Source organism: Macaca nemestrina, chromosome 7, assembly GCF_043159975.1.
Source record: "Macaca nemestrina isolate mMacNem1 chromosome 7, mMacNem.hap1, whole genome shotgun sequence".
Lineage (NCBI taxonomy): Eukaryota > Metazoa > Chordata > Mammalia > Primates > Cercopithecidae > Macaca > Macaca nemestrina.
Window position 1 is genome coordinate 101,940,967 of NC_092131.1, and position 26,394 is coordinate 101,967,360.

At 51.1% G+C, this 26,394-nt stretch overlaps 1 protein-coding gene across 1 annotated transcript; it reads left to right on the forward strand.

Annotated features, from left to right (window-relative positions):
• Positions 1–19: 19 nt before the first annotated feature.
• On the forward strand, positions 20–22,803 carry ANPE (alanyl aminopeptidase, membrane). The gene is made up of 20 exons (XM_011752244.2): positions 20–861; positions 1,369–1,511; positions 1,616–1,755; positions 2,213–2,339; positions 2,423–2,577; positions 2,831–2,944; positions 3,041–3,184; positions 3,324–3,389; positions 3,524–3,589; positions 5,216–5,388; positions 5,636–5,712; positions 7,268–7,401; positions 7,512–7,567; positions 9,116–9,263; positions 14,017–14,108; positions 14,581–14,691; positions 14,816–14,983; positions 16,598–16,738; positions 17,113–17,194; positions 22,195–22,803. The coding sequence occupies exons 1-20, from the start codon at positions 245–247 to the stop codon at positions 22,345–22,347; spliced, it is 2,907 nt and encodes a 968-aa protein (XP_011750546.2). The 5' UTR covers positions 20–244; the 3' UTR covers positions 22,348–22,803.
• Positions 22,804–26,394: the final 3,591 nt, after the last annotated feature.

Consider the following 26,394-nt stretch of genomic DNA (forward strand, 5'->3'; position numbering starts at 1 on the left):
AGACACTGTTTGCTTCCAGCAGGCACCCCCAAGCCCAGCTCTACACACTGTTCCTGGATCTTCTCTCCCCAGGCAGAGTGTGCCCCTGCCCAGTCCAGTGACCTTCGCCTGTTGGAGCCCTGGTTAATTTTTGCCCAGTCTGCCTGTTGTGGGGCTCCTCCCCTTCAGGGATATAAGCCCAGCCTGGGGCTGCTCCGTTCTCCGCCTGGCCTGAGGCTCCCTGAGCCGCCTCCCCACCATCACCATGGCCAAGGGCTTCTACATTTCCAAGTCCCTGGGCATCCTGGGGATCCTCCTGGGTGTGGCGGCCGTGTGCACGATCATCGCACTGTCAGTGGTGTACTCCCAGGAGAAGAACAAGAATGCCAAGAGCTCCCTCGAGGCCTCCACCACCCCGTCTGCCTCAGCCACCACCAGCAACCCCACCTTGGCCACCACTTTGGACCAAAGCATACTGTGGAACCGTTACCGCCTCCCCAACACGCTGAAACCCGATTCCTACCAGGTGACGCTGAGGCCGTACCTCACCCCCGATGACAGGGGCCTATACATTTTTAAGGGCTCCAGTACCGTCCGTTTCACCTGCAAGGAGGCCACCGACGTCATCATCATCCACAGCAAGAAGCTCAACTACACCCTCAGCCAGGGGCACAGGGTGGTCCTGCGTGGAGTGGGAGGCTCCCAGCCCCCTGACATCGACAGAACCGAGCTGGTGGAGCCCACTGAGTACCTGGTGGTGCACCTCAGGGGCTCCCTGGTGAAGGACAGCCAATATGAGATGGACAGTGAGTTTGAGGGGGAGTTGGCAGATGACCTGAAGGGCTTCTACCGCAGCGAGTACATGGAGGGCGATGTCAAAAAGTGAGTGTCGGCTGGGCTACCCGGTGGGGTGGATCCGAGGTGCCGAGGCAAGGCTGGATTCTGAGGGCCAAGGAAGGACTTAACTTGCAGGCCTTTGAACCCTGTGGAGCCCGAGGCTGGCCCATTGCTTCACCTCCAGCTGCTGGCAGAGCAGCTGCCAACACACCAAACTGGGAGGGCTTCCCCACCCCTCACCAGGAAGCTGGGGATGAGGGACGGAATGTCCCTTGGACAGGCAGGAAAACTGAGGCTCAGAGGAGAGAAACTCACCAGAGGTCCCTGAGAGCCTGCTGGCACCCCAAATCCAGAAGGAGCCCCAATCCCCACCAGTCAGCTGGCTTGGCAGGGCTCTGGAGGCTCCCAGGGGAGGCGGGAGCGGGAGCAGGAGAAGGGGTTAGGCTGGGGCAGCCTTCCATGTACCCCTTTCCCTGCATGACTGGTAGCATCCTCAGATCCCCTCCCATACCCTCAGCCCTGGCATACCCTCTAACTTTTTGGTTGGGGCAGGGTGGTGGCCACAACACAGATGGAGGCCCCAGATGCCCGGAAGTCCTTCCCATGCTTTGATGAACCGGCCATGAAGGCCGAGTTCAACATCACGCTTATCCACCCCAAGGACCTCACAGCCCTGTCCAACATGCTTCCCAAAGGTGAGTGGGCCCTGCCTGAGGCCACACGGCCAGGGGGCAGGCACGCTGGGGCTGGGGTATGGGGCAGGAGGGTGCATCCTCACACACGCATGCTCTGTGCCCAGGTCCCAGCACCCCACTTCCAGAAGACCCCAACTGGAGTGTCACCGAGTTCCACACCACGCCCAAGATGTCCACGTACTTGCTGGCCTTCATTGTCAGCGAGTTCACCTACGTGGAGACGCAGGCATCCAATGATGTCTTGGTATGAGGCTGGGCCCATCTCTCCTTCACCTGGGCTGGCCCTGGCTTGAGGGGTCTTCCTGTTCTCTTCATCCCTGTACCAATTTCTGAATCGTTAGGCCAGGGTTTGAATCCCAGCTCTGAGTGATTTCGGGCAAGTGTCTTGTTCTTTGGTTCTCTATTTCTGCACCTGAAAAGTGAAAACAATGGTTTCTCCTCATGAAGGGAGTTCTGACCCGCCAGTACCAGACAGACGGTGGCTATGATAATTGGTATTCTCCAAAGGCCCTTCTCTAGGACCCACAGCTTCCAGGCCCCCCTAGTGTTCCTTCTGCTGACCAGGTCTCTAGGTTTAGCTTGATTGACCCCCAGCCCTGGCCCATCAGGGATCCCCCTGGCCCACTGGGCCCTGGGACCCAGCCCACCTGCCCCAGGATCAAACAGGGGCCCCTGGCCTGCTTCTTCCTCACACCTTGCAGATCCGGATCTGGGCCCGGCCCAGTGCCATTGCGGCGGGTCACGGCGATTATGCTCTGAACGTGACAGGCCCCATCCTTAACTTCTTTGCCAGTCATTATGACACACCCTACCCACTCCCAAAATCAGGTGAGTGGGGGTCCTCGAGGAGGGAGGCAGTGGTTGGAATTCCACTCCCGGAGGCCATCCTGCCAATGGCCTCGCCTCCCCAGACCAGATTGGCCTGCCTGACTTCAACGCCGGCGCCATGGAGAACTGGGGACTGGTGACCTACCGGGAGAACTCCCTGCTGTTCGACCCGCTGTCCTCCTCCAGCAGCAACAAGGAGCGGGTGGTCACTGTGATTGCTCACGAGCTGGCCCACCAGGTAGACCCCCATCTCGGGGAGTGCAGAGAAGGAAACGGGGGCTCCAGGAAGAGATGGCGCAGGTCCAGGCTCCGCCCCAGGCTGCTGAGAAGGGAGGAGGGTGCCGCCTGACAGGGCAGCAGGAAGGGGTCACGATGGGGTTGGTGAAATCCCCACTGTGCCTGGCAGGTGGCCAGCCCTGGGGAGGGTAGTTCTGGGGACTCTCAGTGCCTGGCCTGGGCGTGGCTTGCCCAGCTGACCCCTCCCCCCACAGTGGTTCGGGAACCTGGTGACCATGGAGTGGTGGAATGACCTGTGGCTGAACGAGGGCTTTGCCTCCTACGTGGAGTACCTGGGTGCTGACTATGCAGAGCCCACCTGGAACTTGGTGAGCAGCTGCCCTGGGGTCCAGTCGGGGGGTGTGGAGGGAGACCTGGGCCACCGCTACCAGGCCAGTGTCCTGATGGCCCTGGGGAATTTGCAGAAAGACCTCATGGTGCTGAACGAAGTGTACCGCGTGATGGCCGTGGATGCACTGGCCTCCTCCCACCCACTGTCCACTCCTGCCTCGGAGATCAACACGCCGGCCCAGATCAGTGAGCTGTTTGACTCCATCTCCTACAGCAAGGTGCAGCCCACTCCTCGTGAGACACAGGGAGGGAGGTGGGGACTTGGCCTGGAGGGGCCTCGCTGAAGCTGGGGTCTGGGGGCACAGGGTCCTGGTGGCTCAGCACAGCCTTCTGAGCACCCCCTCACCCCCTCCCCAGGGCGCCTCAGTCCTCAGGATGCTCTCCAGCTTCCTGTCCGAGGATGTATTCAAACAGGGCCTGGCAGTGAGTACCGCACCCTGGGTCAGCCATGAGGGTGGGTCTCCTGCCCCTGGCCCTTGACCTGGGCTTCAGCCCACCACAGAGGGGGAACCTGGGGGGCTCCAGCTGTGCCCTTACTGTGCCCCGTCTTTCCACAGTCCTACCTCCACACCTTTGCCTACCAGAACACCATCTACCTGAACCTGTGGGACCACCTGCAGGAGGTCAGTAGCAGCCAGCCCCTCCACAGCCATCCTGTTGGGGTCTTGAGATGCTGAAGGTGCCTGGGGGCAACACGTGTACAAGAGAATGGGTCCAGCTGACCAGCCCTGCAGGGTGGATGGAGCCTCCATTGCTCCTCCCTATAGTGGGCACCAGGATGGCTCCTTGCAGGAGGTGTCTGAGTGAGGCTGTGGTCCAGGCCCTGGCCGGCATCTGACCTCAGGCTACAGTGGGCTCCTTGTTGGGAGCCGTAGAGCCCCTTCCTGGTGGTGAGGAAACGGCCCTCACGGTTCCCGAGTCCAAACCCGCCTCTGCCTGGAACTCTGGAGCTGGGCATTCAATCTTCTCCCACTCCTGGCTCCCCTGTGCTCCCGCTGGCACCTTCCAGGCACGTCTCTGCACACAGCTCCACACTCAGCAGGAACTCTGCCCTCTGCCCCTGCCCCGCCTGGAGTTCCTCTCCATCAGACCCCGCACAGCCCCTGTGTGTGGGGCAAACCCTCAGACTGCCTGCACCCTCCTGCCTTCCCCCAGAGGCCACCGCTCCTCCGCCTCCCCCGGGGTTGGAGTCCACCTGCTCTCCATCCTGCCCCCATCATTTCCGCTCCCTGACAGCTGCCCCCCACCCCTTCCCTGCAGCCCTGCCCAATGCCAGCCTCTTCAGCCAGAGGACAGACATGTCCTCTCCTCACCGACAGCCCCTCCAGAGTTCCGGGCCCCAAATTCCCGTCCAGCTTCTCCCCCACTGTTGCTGCTGCACTTCCAGTCCAGGCCAGTCTCACTGGGGAAGCGAGACCCAGGATCTTGTCATCACAGAGTCACAGCTGGGGTCCAGGTCCCTGCTGGGCAATTTCCAATCCCCCGACCCCGAGATGCTGCTGACATGACACTGTCATTGCCTGGGTCTTCCCCACTACCTTCCTTGATCTGCCCCAACTTCCCCTCTGCATTCCCTCTGAAGCCAACCTCTCCTCCCTTCCCTCCTTTTCTCTCACTCTTCTTTCCTGAGCCCCTCGGCCCGCGGTCCCCAGCTGGTTCCTCCCCACATGCTCTTCTGCCCTCTGTGTGGCCCTGTTCTTAGGTGATTCCTTTCTTCAGTTATTAACAAATGATGTTGGCTTTCTGTTGTGATGACAAAGGCAATGCAGGTACATGATCGAAGATCCAAGCAGACAGCAACAGTGCCTAAGCCCCGCCCCACACCCCAGTACAAGTGCACCTCCCTCATGCGACCCCCAGGACCCCCTCCCCCGCCCCTGCCTGTGACACCCGAACACTGGCTTTCCCTCATCTCTTCTCTTTCTTGTCATCCTCCCAGTGTTGTTCAGGAAGAGCCATGGGCATCCTGGGCATCCCCTCCCTGACATACCCACCTCAGGGTGGACCACAGAATGGGGGGCCACATAGATTTGCTGGGAAGTTCTCCAGCTCGTCCAGCACCGAGCAGCCGAGGAGAGGCAGAGCTGAATGGGACCCTAGCTTCCGGCTCCCGGCCCAGTGCCCTTCCCAGGCCTCCCATACAAGTGGCCCCCTGGGGTCGAGGCGAGAATCTGCAGAGGATGCCCTGGATGGCAGGGACTGGAGGGTGGCAGCCCACTGATGGCCATGCCCTCTCGCTCCACCCACAGGCTGTGAACAACCGGTCCGTCCAACTCCCCACCACCGTGCACAACATCATGGATCGCTGGACCCTGCAGATGGGCTTCCCGGTCATCACGGTGGATACCAGCATGGGGACTCTTTCCCAGGAGCACTTCCTCCTTGACCCCGATTCCAATGTTACCCGCCCCTCAGAATTCAAGTGAGCAGATGGGGTCACTGAGGCATGGTCAGGTGGGTGGGGTAGAGGACGGTTACTAAGGGACCATAGTAGGACTGGCCTCCTGTGGTCCTAGCCCCAGCCACTGTAGACAAACCCTCCCTCCAGAGCCAGGAGATCAGGGGCACTCGGAGCCAGAGTTGGGCAGAAGCTGGGAGCCTGGACAGCTGCTTCTCACTGGCAGTGACCACACTGCCGTCTCTCATTACCTCTGGGTCTTTAATTGCAGTTACCTGTGGATTGTGCCTATCACATCCATCAGAGATGGCAGACAGCAGGAGGACTACTGGCTGATGGATATAAGAGGTAATCCAGCCCTACCTTTGTGGGCAGCAGCCCCCACCCCATACTCCTAGCTCCTGGCCCATGTTCTAAGGGCTGTGATGGGCCATTCCATTACATTCAACAAGTGGAGTTGACTTCTTTGGTTCCAATCTCCACTTTGCTGCTGCCTCGCTGTGTGACTCTGGACAAGTTACCATCCCTCTCTGGTCTCTAGTTCTTCATCTATAAAATGAGGCTAAGAGCAAAACTCCATTGGTTATGTGAGGATTAAAGGAGAAAATCCTAGGCCGGGCACGGTGGCTCACGCCTATAATCCTAGCACTTTGGGAGGCTGAGGTGAGCAGATCACCTGGGGTTGGGAGTTCGAGACCAGACTGACCAACATTGGAGAAACCCCATCTCTACTAAAAATACAAAATTAGCTGGGTGTGGTGGCACATACCTGTAATCCCAGCTACTCGGGAGGCTGAGGCAGGAGAATTGCTTGAACCTGGGAGGTGGAGGTTGCAGTGAGCCAAGATCTCACCATTGCACTCCAGCCTGGGCAACAAGAGTGAAACTCTGTCTCAGAAAAAAAAAAAAAGAGAATCCACATAAAATGCTTAAAGTAGTGCCTGGCACATGTTATGAGCAGCCCTACTCAGCCAGGCACTGAGGAAGCAAAGGGCATGACAAGTCATCCTCTGCCTTGGCCAAGGCTACAGATGAAGGAGGGCAAGAAGTTGGAGGCAATCTAGTGCTGTGCTGAGTGCTTTCAGAGTCTGTGGTTGGGGCGAGTGAGGTATGGGGACACGGAGCCGGGAATAAGGGAGATTCGAGTTCATGGAGAGGTCAGGGAGGGCTTCCCAGCGGAGATGAGCTGAGTCTTAGAGGAAGAATAGGAATCAGGCAGGCTAATGTGGCAGAGAAAAGAATTCCAGGCAGAGGAGGTAGCAAGTGCCAGGGATAGAGGTAGGAGGGAGTGGGGGGACTGAGTGTGGCTAGGGCACAGGTGTGCGCAAGAGATAAAGCTGGTCCCCAAGAGCCCCAGGGTCTGCAGGAGACAGTGGATGGGGCAGGTGGGAAATGAGCAACCTATTGGCCCTGACCTCTGACTGCTGCAACAAAGTATGGGAGGAGCGAGGGAGGAGGGGGACCCACAGGGAGAAGGGGCACTAAGCCCCAGGAAGAGACAGCAGCACCGGGGGACTGGGTGAATGGGAGGGGAAGGGAGAGGAAGGGCTGCCTGTGGTTCCCACTTGGGTGACAGGTGTGATGGAGTGTGGAGGAGGGCAAGGAGGAGGAACAGCCTGGGTTGCTGAGTGTGAGCGGCCTGGCAGCTGGCCTGGCCGTGCACAGCCTGGGGAGGCAGGGCAGGTGCTGAGGTTTGGAGTGGCATGCCATCCTCATGGGCTTATGGTCTGTGAAGCCACTGGCAGCCCAGTTCTTCACCCCTTCTTTCCCCACCCTTAGCGTCACCCCAGAAGCTTGAGGGTGAGGTGGTGCCAGGCTGCAGGGGCAGCTGCTCTTGCAAGAGGTCCAGGGGTCAGCCCATGGCCTCTGAGCAGCCCTGCCCAGGTCTCATCCCTCTCCGCAGCCCAGAACAATCTCTTCAGAACATCAGGCAATGAGTGGGTCCTGCTGAACCTCAATGTGACGGGCTATTACCGGGTGAACTACGACGAAGAGAACTGGAGGAAGATTCAGACTCAGCTGCAGACAGACCACTTGGTGGGTGTCTGCCACCCCTCGCCCTGCCCCCTGCCCCAGGACAGGCCCGAGACTGCAAGGCCTGCTACCCACAGCCAACCCATGGTCACATGCTCTGCTTCGCATTCTAGGCCATCCCTGTCATCAATCGGGCACAGATCATTAATGATGCCTTCAACCTGGCCAGGTGAGTGCTCTCGCCTTCCTGGCTCAGCTGCAGAAGCTCGTGACTTGAGCACGTCGGAGTCTGCAATGAGGCCCCGCTCGTCCTGTTGCCCTTCCCGTATGCCAGGCGCTGTGCAGTGAGCGCCTGCGCTCCCTGGACGTCCCTCCCCGGGCCCCCACACACCCATTTCACAGATACAGAATGTGACACCTTGCCCAAAGTCACACAGTAGTTCATGACAGCCAGACAGAGGCTTGTCCAACTCCAAAGCCCTGCTCCACTCCACAGCACCGAGCTTTTTTGTTTTCGTTTTTGATTTTTATTCTTTCTTTTTGAGACGGAGTCTCGCTCTGTTGCCCAGGCTGGAGTACAGTGGCGCGATCTCAGCTCACTGCAGCCTCCACCTCCCAGGTTTAAGCCATTCTCTGCCTCAGCCTCCCAAATAGCTGGGATTACAGGCCTGCACCACCACACCCAGCTAATTTTTGTATTTTTAGTAGAGACGGAGTTTCACATCATGTTGGTCAGGCTGGTCTCGAACTCCTGACCTTGTGATACACCCGCCTCAGCTTCCCAAAGTGCTGGGATTACAGGCATGAGCCATTGTACCCGGCCATGCCCCCCCACCCCCTTTTTTTTTTTTTTTGAGATGGAGTCTTGCTCTGTCACCCAGGCTGGAGTGCAGTGGCATGATCTTGGCTCACTACAACCTCCACCTCCTGGGTTCAAGCAATTCTCCCTTCTCAGCCTCCTGAGTAGCTGGAATTAAAGGCATGTGCCACCATGCCCGGCTAATTTTTGCATTTTTAGTAGAGATGGGGTTTCACCATGTTGACCAGGCTGGTCTCAAACTCCTGGCCTCAGGTGATCCACCCGCCTTGGCATCCCAAAGGGCTGGGATTATAGGTGTGAGCCACCGTGCCCGGCTGCACCAAGCTTTTCCTGAAGGCTGACTGTGCCAAGCCACTGTTCTAGGTGCCAAAAATATGGGCTTTACAGGGTAAGAGGGATGCATCATGGATAAACAGGTACTTATTGAGCACCTACTCTGCTTGGGGTGAGATACTCTAAGCTCTTGGACATGAGTGATGTCACCCATAGACAAGGACATTTGTGAGCTAAATGTGTACAGAAGGCAGAGGGAAGAGGAGAAAGAAAGGCCTAGAGTGCCCAGAAAGTAAGAAGAGATGGGCAGAGTTAAGAACACGGGTTTCTTGCCCTTTTGAATCTCAGCTCTGTCTCTCGTGAGGTGTGTGACCTTGGGTAAGTCAGTTCACTTCTCTGAGCCTCAGTTTCCTCATCTGTAAAATGGGGATAATAAGCAAGGGAGGAGGACTGGCAATGGGTGAGGATGGGGCCTTGTTTGTGGCACCACCCAGCAGCCATGTAGCTCCTTTTCCATGGCAAATGCCTGAGCTGGTTCAGTTGGGAATCTGGGACCTCAGGTTCCAGGAGCGGATACAGGGGACCTAGGGGTGTGGAGCATCTTTGAGGGCCTGGCCTGGGGTTCCTAGTCTGTGGCTGGGCTGGGTAGGGGTGCTTTACTTGGGCCCCTCTGTTTATTCCCAGTGCCCGTAAGGTCCCTGTCACTCTGGCGCTGACCAACACCCTCTTCCTGATTGAAGAGACAGAGTACATGCCCTGGGAGGCCGCCCTGAGCAGCCTGAGCTACTTCAAGCTCATGTTCGACCGCTCCGAGGTCTATGGCCCCATGAAGGTATGGAGGTGCATGGCAGGGTTCAAGAACCAGTTCTCCCCAGTGCCTGAAAGTGCACTATTAGGAAGTTAATAGACTATTGCTTATTGGGCTCCTGGTCAGGGAACCTTCAAAAGCAAAACAAAAAACCAAAACAAAAAAAAAAGGAAGATTGCTTTGTCAGGTTCTCTCCTGAGAGCACATAGGTGAAAGAGTGAGATGGACGGACATCAAGGTGAGTAAGCAGGCACTGAGGAGGTGAGGAGGCTGTGTGGGGCAAAAAAATAAAGGTCGTGGAGAATTCAGCAAAGTTTGTTGACTTGAAATATGGAGAATTAATGCTTTCAGAAGGCACAGAAAAGGCCACCATGCTGAGGGCCAGAAGACCTATCTTTTGCCAGCTGTGTGGCCTTGGGCAGCCCTTTCTCAGGCCCAGTTAACTCCTCTGTAAGATGGGCAGGCCTCTACCTGCCCGGCCAGCCCACTTGCGCTATGAGGGAGATGTGGGTATTGGCTGCTTTGGAGTATTTTAATGCTGAGCATAGGGGCCTATTTGAGGGTTGAGGCAACCACTTGGGAGACCAAAAGGAAACTCAAGCTTATTCTGGATGAATAAGCTACACCCATAGGATGCTCACTGCAGCAGTTTATAAAAGACAAAAAGCAAACAAAACACAAATACTTAAATGTCTAAAGGTTGAAGATTGGTTAAACTGTAGAATATTCATTTGAGGGTGTAATATGCAGCCATTAAATCATGCTTGAAGAGATCCTTTTTCATTAAAAAATGTTCAATTATTGGGCCAGGCACAGTGGCTCACAACTGTAATCCTAGCACTTTGGGAGGCTGAGGCAGGTGGATCATGAGGTCAGGAGATCAAGACCATCCTGGCTAACATGGTGAAACCTCATCTCTACTAAAAATACAAAAAATTAGCCGGGCGTGGTGGCGGGCACCTGTAGTCTCAGCTACTCTGAAGGCTGAGGCAGGAGAATGGCATGAACCTGGGAGGCGGAGCTTGCAGTGAGCCAAGATGGTGCTACTGCACTCCAGCCTGGGTGACAGAGCAAGATTCCATCTCAAAAAAAAAAAAAAAAAAAAAAAAAGTTCAATTATCTTTTAATTAATATCCATTATGGTAAATGAGATATTTTGGTAAATGAAGTTTCAACCCTCTTACTTGCCTTCCCCACATTCCCCCATCCTCCTAATGTAGTTAAATCATAATATTTAGTCAAATCAGTGTTAAGCATTTGCTTTATTGTGATTATCTAAATAGCATTCTCTGCTGAGCCGTGTAGAGTACTATGTTTATGTTTCCTTTTTTGTACACAGTTACAAATGTATCACACAATAGGTCAAGTTTTTGTTTGTTTGTTTGTTTAGAGACAAGGTCTCACTCTCTTGCCCAAGCTGGAGTGCAGCAGTGCAATCACGCTTCACTGCGTGCCTTCCCCACATTCCCCCATCCTCCTAATGTAGTTAAATCATAATATTTAGTCAAATCAGTGTTAAGCATTTGCTTTATTGTGATTATCTAAATAGCATTCTCTGCTGAGCCGTGTAGAGTACTATGTTTATGTTTCCTTTTTTGTACACAGTTACAAATGTATCACACAATAGGTCAAGTTTTTGTTTGTTTGTTTGTTTAGAGACAAGGTCTCACTCTCTTGCCCAAGCTGGAGTGCAGCAGTGCAATCACGCTTCACTGCATCCTCAAATACCTAGGCTCAAGGGAGCCTCCTGCCTCAGTTTCTCCAGTAGCTGGGACCTCAGATGTGTACCACCATGCCCAGCTATTTTTAAAATTTTTAATTTTTTTGTAGAGATGGGATCTTTCTGTATTGGCCAGGATGGTCTGGAACACCTGGCTTCAAGCAGTCCTCCCTCCTTGGCCTCCCAAAGTGTTAGGATTACAGGCATGAGCCACCGTGCCCAGCCCAGTTTTGAAACTGAACTCCTCTTGGAGTCCTATTCTGCCTGCTCTCTTCCAGAGCTGCCACACAGCTCCCATGCTTGGAGGTGCCTCCCTCTACTGTGTTTTCTGCATCCCACAGATTCTTTCTTGATTTTTTTTCCTCTTATAGGGGAGTACATCTTCCAGGAGTTTTTGAGAAAGGGTTCATGAGAGGTGGCTTTTCTGGGGTAGATCATCTGAAATGTCTTTACTCCACTTTCACACAGGATTGAGCGTTCAGCTGAGTTTAGAAGTTTCAAGATGGGAAATCATTCCTCTGAATGTTTAAGGTCTTGCTCCACTGACATCAGGCTTGTCATGTTGCTGATGAGATGCCCAGAGCCATTCTTATTTCCAGTGATTTGAATGTGACTAGTTTTCCTCCCTTCTGGAAACTTTGGGAGCATCTCTCAGTCCTGGTGGGCCTTGGTTTGGGCCTCTTCTCCATCTACATTTTCCAATCAAGACTGGCATTCACATCATCTAGTATTGGAAGATTTTGTATTGTTTCTTTAAACTTTATTCCCCTCCTTTTTTCCAGTTATCTCTTTCTGGAACCCTTGTAAATCCAGCTTATTTATCTTGCTTTCATCCCCTAGTTTTCTTTCTCTCTTCTGTTTTCCAGCTTGTTGACTTTTTGTTCTGCCCCCTGGGAGGTTCCCTCAGCTTTGTACACCACCTCACCTAGAAATTGTTTTCATTTCTTCTGTCATATTTTTAAATTTCCAAGTGCTCTTTCTGATTCCAGCATCCTATGAAATATCTTCTCTTCACTCTCGGAGGATATTTATTACAGGCTCTTATGAAGTTTTCTTTTTTTTTTTTTTTTTTTTCCATTGACTCGTTTCCTCTTGAGTTTTGTGTTTGTTTTGGCCTCTTTTCAAGTTGGAGGCTGAGCCACCCCTTTGGATTTGAGAGGAATACAAACAAAATGTGACTGGAAGCTCCATGAGAAGGTGGAGTGTGTTGTCTGCAGGATCTCATTGTGAGGTGACTGGGTGGCCAAGTAACTCTTCACTGGGGACCCTCAAAAATTAGTGTCCATGGGTTTGTTCTCTGGAGACCATGCAGTTTTTCCAGAGAGTGAGCTTCTGTCTTGTGCAATGAGGCTGGTAGCACTCCCATTCTGGGACACAGGAGGGAGGGGAATTGGGGTGCCGCCTTTCAGTATAGAAACTTTCACCTCTGACCCTCTTTGCAATCCAGCAACCCTCCCACTGTGGCCTGGTGACCCCACTTCCTGAGCCTCCTGGTTCACTCTCTCTCATGGGGGTGGTGAGGGGTACTGCCCTCTACAAGGAGGGAAGTGGGGACTTGGGGGTTGAATGACTCCTTCTGTAGACTTTGACTTCATCTTCCTGTTTGCAGTCTTCACCTCCCCTCTGTCCCTTGCTGACTTGTCCCTTTAATTCTTATTTATTTATTTATTTATTTATTTATTTATTTATTTTTGAGACAGAATCCTGCTGTCACCCAGGCTGGAGTGCAGTGGCCCGATCTTGGCTCACTTCATCCTCCACCTCCCGGATTCAAGCAATTCTCCTGCCTCAGCCTCCTGAGTAGCTGAGATTACAGATGCCTGCCACCACGCCTGGCTAATTTTTATATTTTTAGTAGCTTTGGGGTTTCACCATGTTGGCCAGGCTGGGCTCAAACTCCTGACCTCGGGTGATTCGCCCGCCTCAGCCTCCCAAAGTGCTGGGATTACAGGCATGTGCCACCATGCCTGGCCTTGTCCCTTTCTGAGTCTTGTCACAGCAAGTTCCTTTGCTTCTGTCTCCCCTTTTGCAGATTCTCAGTTGCAAATTCTCCCACTCTGCCAAGCCTGGTACATCTCCCTTTCTGCGCGTCCCAGCTGCCTAAACTATGTTGACCTTGCATCTGCTATTGCCTCTGCTGTTCTTTGTTATTGGGGGTTTATTCCTCTTACATTTGGATGTGGATCCAGGTGGGCACAGAAATCAACCCGCATGTCAAACCAGAGTCCACAAAGGATTGTACTAGCATGGGGTGGGGCTTACACTACAATGTTAGGAGAAAAAAGCCATGTGCAGAATATGCTAAGTAACAAAGAAAAAAGTATAGAAAAAAGAAGGTGTAAATGCACCAATGTTGAAACTATAGTTTTGGTGAGCTCCTGGGTGTGTTTTATTTTCTGCATATGCTTCTCTGTGTTTTCTAAATTCCCCACAATAAGTCATGGAATTTGTTTTTTTTGTTTTTTTTGTTTTTTTTGTTTTGAGATGGAGTCGTGCTGTGTCACCTAGGTTGGAGTACAGTGGTGCGATTACAGCTCACTGTAACCTCCGCCTCCTGGGTTTAAGCGATTCTCCTGCCTCGACCTCCCAAGTAGCTGGGATTACAGGTGTGTACCACCACGCCAGGCTAATTTTTTTGTATTTTTAGTAGAAATGGGGTTTCACCATGTTACCCAGGCTGGTCTCGAACTCCTGGACTCAGGTGATCCACCCGCCTCAGCCTCTCAAAGTGCTGGGATTACAAGTGTGAGCCACTGCGCCAGGCAAATCGTGGAATATTTATGATTGTGAAGGGAAAACCCAACATTTTATATTAAGAAATGGTTACCCTTAGACAAAGAATATTGGAACTGACTAAGGCTTTAAGCAGAAAGAAACTCAGCTCAGTTATTTGAACTCTGGACTTCTATGGGCCCCTTTGAGCACTGTTTGGCCTCAGGTGAGGCCCTGACCTCTGACCTTTCTGCCAGTGCCTGCCCCCCAACATCAGAGGCTCCATGGGGCTCCAGGCAGGTCAGGCATGAGTCTTTGATGCGATTCATGTTTTCTTTTCCCCAGAACTACCTGAAGAAGCAGGTCACACCCCTCTTCATTCACTTCAGAAATAACACCAACAACTGGAGGGAGATCCCAGAAAACCTGATGGACCAGTGAGTGGGAGCTCTCATGGGTTTGGAGGTCCTGGGCATCCCAGAGAGTCAAGAGCAACATCCTGGCAGTGTTCTTTGCCGCAGCTTTCAATGCGGGGGCACCAGGCAGGGAGAGGCCCCCACCCAGGAGCAGGGAGGCCCTGCCCTGAGGCTCCATGTGGCCTGTGGGCCCATCGGACCTCTTTATACAAAGACCCAAACTGAAACTCTGAGCTCATCCCACTGGCTTGAAGTTATATGGTTTGCAGATGTTGAAACTGGGGCTAGAGCCTGTTCCTGCCCTTTTGGGTCTCTGGGCTGCTTTGGGGACCAAGGAACCTCAGGCCCAAGGCACAAAACACATACCGGGGGCCCAGAAGGCCAGTTAGGCCACAGAGCCTTAGGCAGGGTGCCGTCCTGGGATTGTGTGTCAAGAGGTGAATCTTGGCTGGAGGTGGCCAGGTGTGCTAACCGCGTGTCACCCCTGGGGCAGGTACAACGAGATTAACGCCATCAGCACTGCCTGCTCCAATGGAGTTCCAGAGTGTGAGGAGATGGTCTCTGGCCTTTTCAAGCTGTGGATGGAGAACCCCAATAATAACCCGTGAGTGTCTCCCCTGTGCCTCCTCTGCCAGTCTTCATCTGCCCCCCACAGCCCTGCCCTCAGGAGACCCCTGTCCCACCCTCCCTGCTGCTGCTCCACATCTGACCTCCCTACGCCACGCCAGGATCCACCCCAACCTGCGGTCCACCGTCTACTGCAACGCTATTGCCCAGGGTGGTGAGAAGGAGTGGGACTTCGCCTGGGAGCAGTTCCGAAATGCCACACTGGTCAATGAGGCCGACAAGCTTCGGGCAGCCCTGGCCTGCAGCAACGAGGTGTGGATCCTGAACAGGTGAGTCCTGGGGCAAGGTGGGAATGCGAGAGCCCCCTCCCCACCTGGAGAACCAGGCAGGTCTCCATACTCCTTGCCAGATCCTTCACGTGACCCTCACAGACCTGTTAAGGTGGAGGCAGTATTTCCAGAGCAACTGGTGCAGACCAGAAGCTTTAATAAGTGATAGAGACGAGATCCGGACTCAGGTCTGGGTCCATGTCCTCTGCTCCTAGCTGCTGTGGCCTCTTAGCCTTTACCTAACAACAACTCGTGTCCCTTCTGTCAAAGGCTCTGGCATAGCTGGACTTGGGTCCTTTCAAACGTCCAGCTGGGCACTCCCTCAAGCCCTTGGATGAGGGTCCCCACCTCCCACCATGTGCCTGAAATGCCATCACCTGGATGCAGTAAAGAAGAGCCACCCTTGGGCAGGGTGCAGTAGCTCACACCTGTAATCCCAGCACTTTGGGAGGCCGAGGTGGATGGATCACCTGAGGTCAGGAGTTCGAGACCAGCTTGGCCAACATGGAGAAACCCTATCTCTACTAAAAATACAAAAATTAGCTGGGCGTGGTGGCACATGTCTGTAATCCCAGCTACCCGGGAGGCAGGATAATCAGTTGAACCCCGCAGGCGAAGGTTGCAGTGAGCCCAAATCGCTTCACTGCACTCCAGCCTGGGCGACAGAGTGAGACTCCATCAAGCAAGCAAGAGAAAGAGAGAGAGAGGAAAGAAAAGAAAGAAAGAAAGAAAGATGGAAGGAAGGAAGGAAGGAAGGAAGGAAGGAAGGAAGGAAGGAAGGAAGGAAGGAAGGAAGGAGAGATTAAAACTTGAAAGCTTCAAAATTTTTAAAAAATGCAAAAAGAAATATTGTAAATAAGTTTAAGAAGCCTGCTTTGAGCCCTGGTTGTCTCTTTATCCCCATCAAAACCCCCATGGAAAGTTCCCCAAAGGACTCATTTTCTTCTCAAATGAATAATTTTTTTTTCTTATTCCTTTCAGCTGCTTTTGAAAATAAAGGATTTATTTAAAATAATTGATTCATTTTTGAGACTGCAAAATGCTTACGTTTAGACACTCATTCAACAGAATTGATGTATTTTCCCCAACTTATTTTTCAAAAATGATGAGTTTTGATTCTTTTTTTTTTTTTTTGAGGCGGAGTCTCACCCTGTCGCCAGGCTGGGGTTCAGTGGTGCAATCTCAGCTCACTGCAAACTCTGCCTCCTGGGTTCAAGTGATACTCCACCCTTAGCCTCCTGGGAATACAGGAGCATGCGACCGCGCCTAGCTAATTTTTTGTATTTTTAGTAGAGACGGGATCTCACCATGTTGGCCATGGTGGTCTCGATCACTTGACCTCGTGATCTGCCCGCCTCAGCCTCCCAAAGTGCTGGGATTACAGGTGTGAGCCACCACACCCGGCCTTGATTCATTTTAATAGCCATTTCACCTTTACTCTGTTACTTTATATTCTATTATAAAATCTTTCAAGATGAAAGGCCTGAAGCCACAAAAAACATTTATCATTAAAAACTGGAAATCATAGCATACATCCTATTGATCCAGTTGATTTTCAAAAGTTGTGCTCTTTATGAAATTAGCAGTAGCTGACTCAGCATCTGGCCCTCTTAGGTACCTGAGCTACACCCTGAACCCCGACTTAATCCGGAAGCAGGATGCCACCTCTACCATCATCAGCATTACCAACAACGTCATCGGGCAAAGTTTGGTCTGGGACTTTGTCCAGAGCAATTGGAAGAAGCTCTTTAATGAGTGAGTCTGTGGAGTGGGTGTCAGGCACAGCGAGCGCTGAGGCTGGGGCCCCAAGGGGTGGTCTGTGTACGTAAGACACGCCGGGGGCACTGCCCAGGAGTGGACAAAAATCAGCCAAGCGTGGGGGCAGGAATGGAAAGACAAGCTGGGGTACGGGCCGTCCCTTTTCCCATTTGGAAGGAAAAAGAGAGGGGAGTGAGGAACTCGGCAGTCAGAGCTGTGTTCAAGCTGTGACTCCCCCATGTCCTAGTGGGGTCTTCCAGGGCATATCATTTCATCTCCTCTATAATCATGGCTCCCTCTCCAGTAGGTGTGAGGATGAGCCTCCTTAGTTCCCGGCCTCCCTCACAGTTCACCTCTCTCCCTCCTTGCAGTTATGGTGGTGGCTCGTTCTCCTTCTCCAACCTCATCCAGGCAGTGACACGACGATTCTCCACCGAGTATGAGCTGCAGCAGGTAAGAAGTCATTCCCCAGCCCTGGGCTCTGCCTACTTCCTTCGCAGGCCAAAGGGCACCGCATTCTTCCCCGACTGTGGCCCTGAGGGAGCACAGGCTCCACGCCGCCAGGCCTTCCTCATTTACAGAGGAAGCCGAGTAGCCAGACTTTGGAAGTGTTGATAATTCAATTTAAAAAAAATTCATCTTGGGATTTTCGTATAGGCACAAAAGGAAAGAGTGGTATAAGGAACCTCCGTGTACCCATTACCCAGGTTCAACAATTATCAACATTTTGCCAGTACTCTTTCTGGGTGGGCAATTTTAAAGCAAATCACTGACACTATATAATTTTACTTCTAAATAATTTAGTCTTATGAAAAATAAAGGCATTCTTTTTTTTTTTTTTTTTTTTTGAGACTGAGTCTCACTCTGTCATGCAGGCTGGAGTGGTGCAGTGGTGCGATCTCTGCTCACTGCAACCTCCGCCTCCGAGGTTCAATTAATTCTCCTGCCTCAGCTTCCCGAGTAGCTGGGATTACAAGCATGCGCCACCACATCTGGCTATTTTTTGTATTTTCAGTAGAGACGGGGTTTCACCATGTTGGCCAGGCTGGTCTTGAACTCCTGACCTCAAGTGATCCACCCACCTCAGCCTCCCAGAGTGCTGAGATTACAGGCATGAGCCACTGCACCCAGCAATAAAGGCATTCTTAAAACATAATCACACTGTCCTTAGCAAACCCAGGAAAATAACTATCTTCTTACTATCATCTTATACCCAAGCCATATTCAATTTTCTGAGTTGTTTATCAAAGGTCTTTTTACAATTGATATATATGTTTGAATTAGAAGCTTGACAAACTCAACTTGGATTTAGTTTGTCTTTTTTAAAAATTGAGATGTAATTCACTGGGCATGGTGGCTCACGCCTGTAGTCCCAGCACTTTGGGAGGCTAAGGTGGGTGGATCATCTGAGGTCAGGAGTTCCAGACCAGCTTGGCCAACATGGTGAAACCCCGTCTGTACTAAAAATACAAAAATGAGCTGGGTGTGGTGGGGGAGTCCCTGTAGTCCCAGCTACTTGGGAGGCTATGGCAGAAGAATTGCCTGAACCCAGGAGGCAGAGGTTGCAGTGAACCAAGATTGAGCCACTGCACTCCAACCTCAGTGACAGAGTGAGACGCTGTCTCAAAAAAAAAAAAAAAATTGATATATAATTAATTAACCATCAAACTCACCATTTTAAGTGGTTTTCAGTGTACTAACAAGGTGGGGTGGGTGGGGTGCTTCATGACTGTAATCCCAGCACTTTGGGAGACCAGTGCAGGAGGGTCCCTTGAACCCAGGAGTTTGAGACCAGCCTGGGCAATCTCATAAGACCTCATCTCTAAATAAATAAATAAATAAATAAATAAATAAATAAATAAATACAAAAGTTAGCTGGGCATGGTGGTGCATACCTGCAGTCCTAGCTACTCGGGAGACTGAGGTGAGAGGATCGCTTGAAGCAGGAAGGCAGAGGTTGCAGTGAGCCGAGATGGTGCCACTGCATTCCAGCCTGGGCGACAGAGCAAGACCCTGTCTCAAAAAACCAAAACCAACCAACCAAACAAACAAACAAAAAAATACGTGGTACAACCATCACTACTGTCTAATTCCAGAACATTTTCATTACACCAAAAAGAAACCTCGTACTCATTAGCAGTCACTCCTCATTCCTACCTGGTCCCCTCAGCCCCTGGCAACCACTAATATACTTTCTGTCTCTATGGATTTATTACCTATTCTGGATGTTTCATAAAATGGAATCATAGATACATGACCTTTTTGTGTCTGTCTGCCTTCTTTCACTTAGTATAATGTTTTCCTTTTTTTTTTTTTTTTTTTTTTTTTTTTGAGACGGAGTCTCGCTCTGTCGCCCAGGCTGGAGTGCAGTGGCCGGATCTCAGCTCACTGCAAGCTCTGCCTCCCGGGTTTACGCCATTCTCCTGCCTCAGCCTCCCGAGTAGCTGGGACTACAGGCGCCCGCCACGTCACCCAGCTAGTTTTTTGTATTTTTTAGTAGAGACAGGGTTTCACCGTGTTAGCCAGGATGGTCTTGATCTCCTGACCTCGTGATCCGCCCGTCTCGGCCTCCCAAAGTGCTGGGATTACAGGCTTGAGCCACCGTGCCCGGCCAGTATAATGTTTTCAAGATTCATGCATATGGTAGCAGGGATCATTCCTTTTTATGACTGAATAATGTTCCATTGCATGGATGTACCACATTTTGTTTTCAGCTCATCATTGATGGTCATTTGGGTTGTTTCAGTCTTCTGGCTATTATGAATATCATGGACCTTCACATGCAAATTTTGTACAAACATGTTTTAATTTTTCTTGGGTATACACCTCGGAGAAGAATTGCTGGGTCATTTGGTTACTCTGTGTTTAAACTTTTTGAGAAACTGACAAAATGTTTTCCAAAGCAAGGGTACCATTGTCCATTACTATTAGCAATGTATCATATGAGGGTTCTAATTGCTCTATGTCTACACTTAATCTCCCTTTCCCCCCTTTTTTAGTATAGTCATCTAGTGGGTAGGAAGTGGTATCATTATGGTTTTCAGTTGTATCTCCCTAATGAGTAATTACATGATGTTGAATATTTCATGTGCTTACTGGCCTTATACACATTTGTGTATCTTTGGAGAAATGGGTAAAACTGATTATTTTTCTTCTCGAGAGAGGGTCTTACTATGTTGCCTAGGCTGTCCTTAAATTCCTGGGCTCAAGCAACCCTTCCACTTCAGCCTTCTGAGTAGCTGGGATTACAGGCGTGTGCCACTGTGCCCAGTCTTTTGCTATTTTAAAATTGGGTTGTCTTTTTATTGTAAAAGTTCTTTATATATTCTGAATATTAGACTCTTATCAGAGATAGGGTTTGCAAGTATTTCTCCCATTCTATGAGACCTGTCACTCACTAGATAGGTCTTTTGATACCCAAAAGTTTTAAATCTTGATGAAATCCTATTTGTTTTTTTTCCTTTGGTTGCTTATGCTTTATGTGTCATATCTAAGAAACTATTGTCTAACCCCAGGTCATGAAGATTTATACTTATTTTTTTTATTTCAAAAAAATTTTCAAACCCACAAAAGACTTGACAATGTTTTTTACTAAGCATTTTATTGGCTGGGCACGGTGGCTCATGCCTGTAATCCCAGCACTTTGGGAGGCCGAGGCAGGTGGATCATGAGGTCAGGAGTTTAAGACCAGCCTGGCCAAGATGGTGAAACCCCGTCTCTACTAAAAAATACAAAACTTAGCTGGGCGCAGTGGCAGGCGCCTGTAATCCCAGCTACTCGGGAGGCTGAGGCAGGAGAATTGCTTGAACCTGGGAGGTGGAGTTTGCAGTGAGCTGAGATCGCGCCCCTGTACTCTAGCCTGGGTGACAGAGCAAGACTCTGCCTCAAAAAAAAAAAAAAGTTTTATTATGTTTTCACTTAAATGTAGGCATTTGATCTATTTTGACTTAATATTTGTATATGATATGAGGTTGGTGTCCAACTTCATTCGTTTTGCATATGGATATCCAGTTGTCCAAGTCCCATTTGTTGAAAAGACTATTCTCCCACTGAATGATTTTGGCAACCTTGTTGAAAATCAATTGACTGTAAATGTAAGGGTTTCTTTTTGGATTCTCAATTCTATTTCATTGATCTACATTTGTATTCTTATGCCTGCACCATACTGTCCTGATTACTGTAGTTTTGTAGTGAGTTTTAAAATTGAGAAGTGTGAGTCCTCCAATTTGCTTTTTTTTTTTTTTTTTTTTTTGAGAAAGGGTCTCACTCTGTCACCCAGGCTAGAGTACAGTGGTGAGATCACAGCTCACTGCAGCCTCAACTTCCCAGGCTCAGGTGATCTCTCCACCTCAACCTCCTGAGTAGCTGGGACTATATAGGCACATGCCACCATGCCTGGCTAATGTTCTGTATTTTTCTGCAGAGACAGGGTTTCACTATCTTGCCCAGGCTGGCCAACTATGTTCTTTTTCGACACTGTTTTGGCTATTCTGGGTCCCTTGCAATTTCTTATGCATTTTAGGATCACTTATCAATTTCTGCAAAAAAAAAAAAAAAAAAAAAAAAAAGTAGTTAAAATTTTGATGGGATGACATTGAATCTCTAGACCACTATGGGGACTATAGGCTTCTCAATAATACTAAATCTTCCAGTCCATGGACACAGATTTATCTGGGTCTTTTTTCTTTTTACTTAGGCGTTCTTTAATTTCTTTCAAAAATGTTTTGTAGTTTTCAGCATACTAGTCTGGCACTCATTTTGTCAAATTTATTCCTAAATATTTCATTCTTGTTGATGCTATCGTACATGGAATTGTTTTCTTAATTTCATTTTCAGGTTTTTCATTGCTAGTGTATAGGAATACAATAGATTTTTGTGTATTGCTCTTGTATCCTGCAACCTTGCAGAAATCATTAGTTCTAATAGTTTTTTTAATGGATTCCTTAAAATTTTATGTGTGCAAACATGTCATACACATAGTTTTACTTCTTCTTTCTGGATTCCTTTTATTTCATTCTCTTGGATGACTGCCTGGATAGAACCTCCAGGACTGATAACTCTTCTAATTTGTAGGAGTATTTTTTTTAAAAAAGTATTTATTTATTGAAGCAACTGGATCATTTGTGGTGTAGAAATTTCCACATTTTACATTTGGCTGGTTGCTTCATTAGCCCCTCTCTACTCTCTTGATGGGATTGATATTATAATGAAATATTACACATGAAGGCCAGAATCTTCCTGAGCCAGGTTTTGCCTGGGATTGTCATTTTGCGACCTCTGTGTTGACAAGGACTTTGCCCAGGAACAAGGCGGACGTCCTCTCCCTAGAACAGGTGTGGTCCCATCCATGGGGACTCTAAAGTGGGAGTGGGAAGCCAGAGGCCTGAGAGAGCTCCTCCTCAAGGCTGTATTAGGGACCCAGACGGGGCTGAGGATCTTTGTTTTTCTGGCAGCTGGAGCAGTTCAAGAAGGACAACGAGGAAACAGGCTTCGGCTCAGGCACCCGGGCCCTGGAGCAAGCCCTGGAGAAGACGAGAGCCAACATCAAGTGGGTGAAGGAGAACAAGGAGGTGGTGCTCCAGTGGTTCACAGAAAACAGCAAATAGTCCCCGGCCCTTAAAGTCACCCGGCCCCCATGCAAGGTGCCCACATGTGTCCATCCCAGCGGCTGGTGGCAGGGCCTCCATTCCTGGAGCCCGAGGCACCAGTGTCCTCCCCTCAAGGACAAAGTCTCCAGCCTACGTTCTCTCTGCCTGTGAGCCAGTCTAGTTCCTGATGACCAGGTTGACTGAGCACCTCCCGGCCCCTGCCTCTCATGCCAACTCCGCCCTAGGCCTGGCATGGCGCCTGTCGCCCAGGGCCCTGGGGCTGATCTCAGGGAAGCCCAGCTCTAGGGCCAGATGAGCAGAAGCTCTCGATGGTCAATGGACGGCCTTGCGGGGGACCGCCCTGTACCCTCTTTCACCTTTCCCTAAGGACCCCAAATCTGAGGAATCAACAGGGCAGCAGATCTGTATATTTTTTTTTCTAAGAGAAAATGTAAATAAAGGATTTCTAGATGAGTGAGACTCATTACTAAACTAAAGCAGGAGTGGGTCAGCACAGCGGCTGGGGAGGCTGGGTGGAGGGAAGCTGGGTGCATGCGGAGCATCGTGGAGCCTGGGACTCCAGAGCACAGGAGGGGAGACGCGCCCAGCTTGCTGGCCCTTCCTGCAGGTGCCCTGCACCTATGCCTCCGTGTCTGCCTGCAGGACTCCGGGCTCTATCGACTGAGCTAGCTGGGCAGTTTGCAGGTCTCCTTTTATCCCTATTCTGATGGCAGCTGGAGATGCTGGGTGGTGGGGAGGCATCACAAGGTGGAGGGTGGGCAGCTGTGGACCCAGTGCTCCCACAGTGATTGGTGAGAGGGGCCCTGGCAGAGCACAGGGAGTACTCTTCAGGAAGCACCCTTCTTAACATGAGGCAAGGGTGCAGGGTGCTGGGCCCCTCTTCCTGCCCCACAGGAACACCTGGGACAATGTGGGACAGTTCTGTGCAGTGGAGGCAGCAAGCGCAGGGTCCCAGACCTGGTGCCACTCTTCACTGGCCAAGGGCACGCCCCGCAGTCTTCCGTGGTGGAAGGGTGGAGTGGGGTGCGGGTGCCAATGCATAAAGAGGTTGTTTTCTAGAGCAGCACACAGGGAAGGGCTGGGCTGAGGAGCAGGCAAGCCATGGGGTGGGGACAGCTTTGCCAGGCGCATAAAGTGGGGGCTGTGCCCTCCACATCGCCTGGGGCAGAGGATGGTCAGGGCCAACTCTGAGAAGGTCTGGGACCTGCACAGCTCCACGCATACATTGGCCCTGGTGGGCATTTCTTGACAAATGGAGCCAGACTGTGGCAGGCTCCCCTCTGCCCCGCAAGTCCCATTTGAACATTCAAGGCTGAGGGGAGGGGGAGAAGGCAGGAACAGCCATAGGGGTCCTTAGGAGTCAGCTCCAACAGACACCCATGGCCAGCTCTGCAGGCTGGAATCCTGGAGTCCAGCAGGTCTGGTTTCAGTTTCTTAGACAAGGGACCTACATGCCCAAGCCTCAGTCTCATCTGCACAACGAGGCAGTGTCAGAGCTGTTAGGCTGGCGTGTGGATTGAAGGAGATACATGTACTTAGCAAATGGCCTGACACATAAGGAGAGCTGGGTTTTATTATCACCCTCGACCCTGTCTCCTGGCTCTAGCCCCACCAGCCTCTTCCCCCTTGTGAGAAGCAGGCAGGCCTGGGGCCAGGAAGGTCCCCCATCCCCCACCACCATCCGCACATCAAAGAGTAGGGCTGGCTAAGCCGGGAGGCCAGCCCCGGTGATGGGGCACTGTCCCTCCACCAGCCAGGAGGCTCCCTGGGCCGCCCCAGATTAAGCTCCACCAGTCACTTTGGGCCAACCCTTCCTGTCGCCAGTACCCAGGGGCTGTGGCTAGCACTTGACCTTCTGGGGTCCAGCTGTGGGAGGGGCCAGCCTCACCATCTTGAGTTTCTAATGGGCTCCAGGTTCCCCGGACATTGCAGAGGAGAGAGCTGGCCTGCCAGGGAGAAGAGTTTATGCACATTATTTCATTTAGTTCTCAACTGTACCATGAGATAAGGAACATCTTTATCTCAACTTTACAGATAAGAAAACTGCGGGGCAAGGAGATGAAGTTACAACTCAGTAGAACTGAAATGGAACCGCTGTCTGGCTTTACTCCCTGCACAGAAGTGGAAGCCGGTTCTCCATCTGGAGCGGGGATGGAGTGCCTGACGTCTATAATGCCGTGCTTGTGCCGTTACTGGAAAGGGGTCTAGATCCAGACCCCAAGAGAGGGTCCTTGGAGCTCATGCAAGAAAGAATTCGGGCAAGTCCATAAAGTGAAAGCAAGTTATTAAGAAAGGAAAGGAATCAAAGAATGGCTACTCCACAGGCAGGGCAGCGGCATCGGCTGCTCAACTGAGTAAACTGAAGAGTTATTTCTGAATTTTGTTTCTGTTTTTGTTTTTGGTTTTTTCTGAGACAGAGTTTCGTTCTTGTTGCCTAGGCTGGAGTGCAATGATGCAATCTCGGTTCACCACAACCTCTGCCTCCTAGGTTCAAGCGATTCTCCTGCCTCAGCCTCCCAAGTAGCTGGGATTACAGGCATGCACCACCATGCCCGGTTAATTCTGTATTTTTATTAGAGATGGGGTTTCTCGACCCCAGGAGATCCGCCCATCTCAGTCTCCCAAACCACTGGGATTACAGGCGTGAGCCACTGTGCCCAGCCTTATTTCTTGATTATATGCTAAATGAGGGGTGGATTTTTCATGAGCTTTTTGGGAAAGAAGTGGGGATTTCCTAGAACTGAGGGTTTCTCCCCTTTTTAGACCACACAGGGTAACTTCTGGATATTGCCGTGGCATTTGTGAACTGTCATATGCTGGTGGGAGTGTCTTTTAGCAGCTAATGTATTATAATCAGCACATAATGAGCAGTGACGATGACCACAGGTCACTTTTGTCACCATCTTGGTTTTGGCAGGTTTTGGCAGGTTTCTCTACTACACGCTGTTTTATCAGCAAGGTCTTTGTGACCTGTATCTTATGCCGATCTCCTGTCTCATCCTATGACCAAGAATGCCTAACCTCCTAGGAATGCAGCCCAGCAGGTCTCAATCTCATTTTACCCAGCCCCTATTCAAGATGGAATCGCTCTGTTTCAAACACTTATGACGGTGCCACCTGGCAGTGTACAATGCTGGCACTCATCAGGCCCTCCAAGGCTGATCCTGGAATGCAGTGAGGATACACAGAGCCAGAGCAATGCCTGCAGAGCCTTGGTCAAGGTCAAAGAGCAGGAACCAACTAGAACTCTGGTGGCTGATTCCCTGCCCAGCGTTCTTATCTGCCAGGGAGACGAGCCCTCAGCATCAAGTCCAGCAGGAATGGAAGGTGCTGAGGCTCTGCAAGAAGCAGCCCTGGTGGCTCCTCTGACCCAGCTTTTTGAGACTGTGGAATCAGCACAGCTAAGGCAATCTTTCCTTTTCTTTTTCTTTTTTTTTTCTTTTTTGAGACAAAGTCTCACTCTGTCGCCCAGGCTTGTAGTGGCACGACCTCAGCTCACTGCAACCTCCACCTCCTGGGCTCAAGCTATTTTCCCGCCTCAGCATCTTGAGTAGCTGGGATTACAGGTGCTCGCCACCATACCAGGCTAATTTTTTGTATTTTTAGTAGAGACGGGGCCGGGCTGGTCTCGAATTCCTGACCTCAGGTGATCTGCCTGCTGGGATTATAGAAGTAAGCCACTGCGCCTGGCCTCATTTTCCCTCCCTCCCTTTCTTTCTTTCTTTTTTTTTTTTTTTTAAAGGTGGGGTCTTTCTATGTTGCCCAGGCTGGCCTTAAACTCCTGGCCTCAAGCAAACTTTCCACCTCACCCTCCCAAAGTGCTGGGTTTACAGGTGTGAACCACTGTGCCCAACAAATTTGAAGTTTGCTTTTTGTTCGTTTGTATGTTTATAGAGGTGGGGTAGCACTCTGTTAACCCAGGCTGCAGTGCAGTGGTACGATCACAGCTCATTGGAGCCTCATCCTCTTGGGCTCAAGCAATCTTCCTGTCTCAGTTCTCGTAGCTGGGACTATAGGCACACACCACCACACCTGGATAATTTT